The sequence below is a fragment of the Condylura cristata genome, unplaced genomic scaffold (genome assembly GCF_000260355.1).
Source record: "Condylura cristata isolate star-nosed mole 26May11 unplaced genomic scaffold, ConCri1.0 scaffold00024, whole genome shotgun sequence".
Classification (NCBI taxonomy): domain Eukaryota; kingdom Metazoa; phylum Chordata; class Mammalia; order Eulipotyphla; family Talpidae; genus Condylura; species Condylura cristata.
This window is the reverse complement of record NW_004567125.1, coordinates 8,413,542-8,416,806: the sequence shown is the minus strand read 5'-3', so window position 1 is coordinate 8,416,806 and position 3,265 is coordinate 8,413,542. Positions and strand designations below refer to the sequence as shown.

Genomic DNA, 3,265 nt, shown 5'->3' with positions numbered 1-3,265 from the left:
TGATCAGCATTTATTGAGACATACATAACACATTCAATTCAAATCAGATGCATAATTTGTCTGAGTACAAAATGAAAATTTAGTTTCTTGTTCAAGAAATTCAGAATAGGCCCTACCTGGTGGCTAACGGGTTAGGATGCAGTACTGCAACCTGGCCGTTCTGCTTCAGTGTGAGTTTGATCCCCGCCCCGGAGGTGAACACATGGCGCAGCAGACCTCTCCTGACCCGCCCGCTGTTCCCCTCAGCAGTGTACTTTGTCAGTCAGCCTATTCTGCTCCCCACTCTGTCTCTGGTGAATCCTCTCACGGCACCTGTACCTCTGGCCTGTACCCCAGTTCTGTATGAATAAATAAATAAATCTTAAAAAAAATTCAGAATAACAGCAGTTGCACAGGTCATATGTGCTCATGATTTTGGCCCTGAGTCCAGTCAAAGTCTCTGGTCATGGATAAAAGTACAAAACCTAAATCGTGCTTATAAGCAATGAGGAGAAGAAAGGACGAAAGCCTAACTACTGGTAAAAGCAGGAAGAGATCAGTATACTTTGGAAGGTCAGTCCAATTTACAGAGTACAGAGGAGGTCTCAATGGAGAAATCCAGGGAAGTCGCCAGAAGAAAGAGTAGTGAGTAGCATGTGGCCAAAGCAGAAAAGCTGGAAAAGAATTGGGGGAGAGTTAGGGAACAACAGATTTCCAAAGGGATCTGAAACTCACTGCAAGCTGTTTCACTAAAAGCATGCTTGATGTTTCCAGGTGTGGCATGGGCCAGGAGAAGAGCCAAGGGAATTCATATGTAAGATAAAACTAAAGTCACCAAAGATGTTTTAGGCTTGTTTTCCATTTCTTCAAGAATGTTTTCAAGCCACAATTCCTGTCCCCAGCAGAGCTGAACTCCTGGGGCCCTCGTTGGCCCTTGTGGGAAAGGCAGGGCGAGTGTGTGGGGAGAGAGGAGCTGGGAGCTGTGGGAGAAGGACATCTTGTTATCAAAGAAGGGAAGTCAGAGCAAAGGGGAAAAGAAACAAAGAAGATCGGAGAGAGGAGAGTGTGTGGGTAAGACGCTGAAGAAACTGAAAAGAAAAGGCTCACCTCTGCTTTTTAAAACGTGAGTCCACTACAGCCAGCATGACTGGGGTAAATCTACAGTCAAGCAGATCAATATCAGGAAGATGGAGGATCCGCCTGGAAGGGACTCAGATTAGAGAGCAGGACGTTGGTCGGAGCCCAAATACCGTTTTCCCTTGGAGAAGCGCCCTCGTGCAGAAAATCAGAGGCCACACTTCCTTGGGGAAACCGTAGAAGTACAACTGCAGAAGCGCCTGGAAGTTCTGCACCTCCTTCTCGCAGGCGCTGCCCCGGGACCAGAGCCACAGAAAGCAGATGGTACCCAAGACGCCATCCCAGCCTTGAGTCTGCCCCTCGCCCAACCAGCCTGACCCCTGGCTGTGCGCCCAGCTGTGGTTGGCAAAGAAGGAGGTCTGGAGCACGCGGAAAGAGGGTGGCTCTTCCAGGGCTGGGGTGTGGGGTCCCGGAACCTGGGGAGCTGAGAGAGATGACAGTGTGAGAGGATGTGAGAAGAGGGGCACACAGAGGAGCAGCAGGGTCCGGATGATGCCAGTTTGCACATACTCCAATACCCCTTCCCTGGGACCGAGCTGTGCTAGCCAAATTCAGCGGGAGAACCTGAGGCTGGCTCAAGCATCCTCCGCCTGGAACTAGGCAGCACGAAACGCCAAGGGCACCTGCACGAGCTCTGCTCCCTTCGCAGCTCCGCCTCCATCTCCTTCACTCCCTGTTCCTGCCACAGGCCCCTTTCCACCTTCTCCTTACCCCCTGGGCTTGCCCCATGGCAGAAGCGTCCCCTGAAGAGCAGGGGCAGCAGGAACAGCACTGACTTTTTCATGTTCTGTGAGGCAAAGGATACTGCACAGCACAGTCACCCTCAGGCCTCAGATGTGCACCCCCTCCCAACCTCCCCCCCACCCCCCCACCACCCCCCCTTGCTCTGTCATCTGACTTCCCTCCTGACACACCCAGACACTCCCTTGGCCATTTCCCCCTCAGAGAAACTCTGCTGCCTTCCTCAGTGCCAGGCCTCCCACGCAGCCCTCATTTCCCCTCCGTCTCTCCCACTCTGGTGTCCATGTCTTCCTCCTCCCTTTGTCTGCCTCCTCCTGATGTCCCCTATTGCACTGGCTACTGCTGAAGGAACCTAGCTTAGGACAAAGGCTGTGTTCAGCTTAGAAAACTTAGTCGCGTTGGGCCTCGGGGGAAACCAGCCGTGTACTTGGGCTGTCAACGTCCACGAAAAGGAGCGGTGGGCAGACGCGTGCCCCCGCCCTCGCCGCTGGCCTGGGCCTTCTGCTGCACACCCTCTCGTCTTCCACCTCATGTTCTTCCACCTTTCTGTGCTCGCCCATTGTTTTTGCCTCTGGTGCTGACTTATACTCGTCTCAACATGCTTCCTGTGCCCCCTGACCTTCAATCACCCGTCTCTCCATTCTGCTCATCTCGAAATAATTATCCCAAGCTACTAGACATTGTGAGCACAGCTGTGTAGTCCACAGTCCTCATTATCCGTACTGAAAAGGAGCAGCGGCGGCAGTGAGGGTGATCAGATCATCTAGAGAAAATGTCTTTTGCACAGTTTCCCCACTCAGATCAGTTGTCGCTGACAACTGGGACGCAGCAGGCCAGCCGGTGACTTCCACTCAGGCTGTCCAGGTGATTCTGAAGGGAACGTCCCTCGCACCCCTGTCCTTACCCTATCTGTTGGTATCGACAGGTGGGTGGGCAAGAGTCATGGTGGAGATGAAGGCAGAGCAGGCACTTGCCCTGGGGAGAGCATGGAGTAAGAGCACCTGCTTGCCCCCTGATTAGAGGGGACGGTCACTGGAGCAAGGAAGAGCCCCTTGCGTTAGAGCGTCAGCGTTTGTCCTTATTCTTTCACTACTGCTCGCTATGATGACCTGAAAGCAATTGAAATAGTGTTCCTATGTTTGGTTTTCATATATTAATTCCACTGACATTCAGACAAAGCCCACCTAGTTCCAAGAAACTTGCCAGACGTGAAGATTTCAGAATAGAAGTCCTGTGAAGAAAACAGAGGGGGAAGCCCTAAAGCCTCTCCCTTTGTTATAAAGGACTCACAGGTTGTGGTTAGAATTACTACTGGGTTTTATCCAGGTATGGTTTCTAGAGCTTTCCCCCACTCCATAGGATAGCTTTTCATTTTGAGGTGTTTCTTTCACCATACAGAAGCATTTTA

General features: G+C 51.8%; 1 protein-coding gene across 1 annotated transcript; it reads right to left on the bottom strand.

Moving 5' to 3' along the window:
• Positions 1-1,082: 1,082 nt before the first annotated feature.
• On the bottom strand, positions 1,083-2,417 carry LOC101621896 (T-cell surface glycoprotein CD1e, membrane-associated). The gene is given in 4 exon segments (XM_004695928.1): positions 1,083-1,138; positions 1,141-1,179; positions 1,292-1,540; positions 2,285-2,417. Coding segments are annotated over 4 exon segments (477 nt in total).
• Between the last annotated feature and the right edge of the window lie 848 nt (positions 2,418-3,265).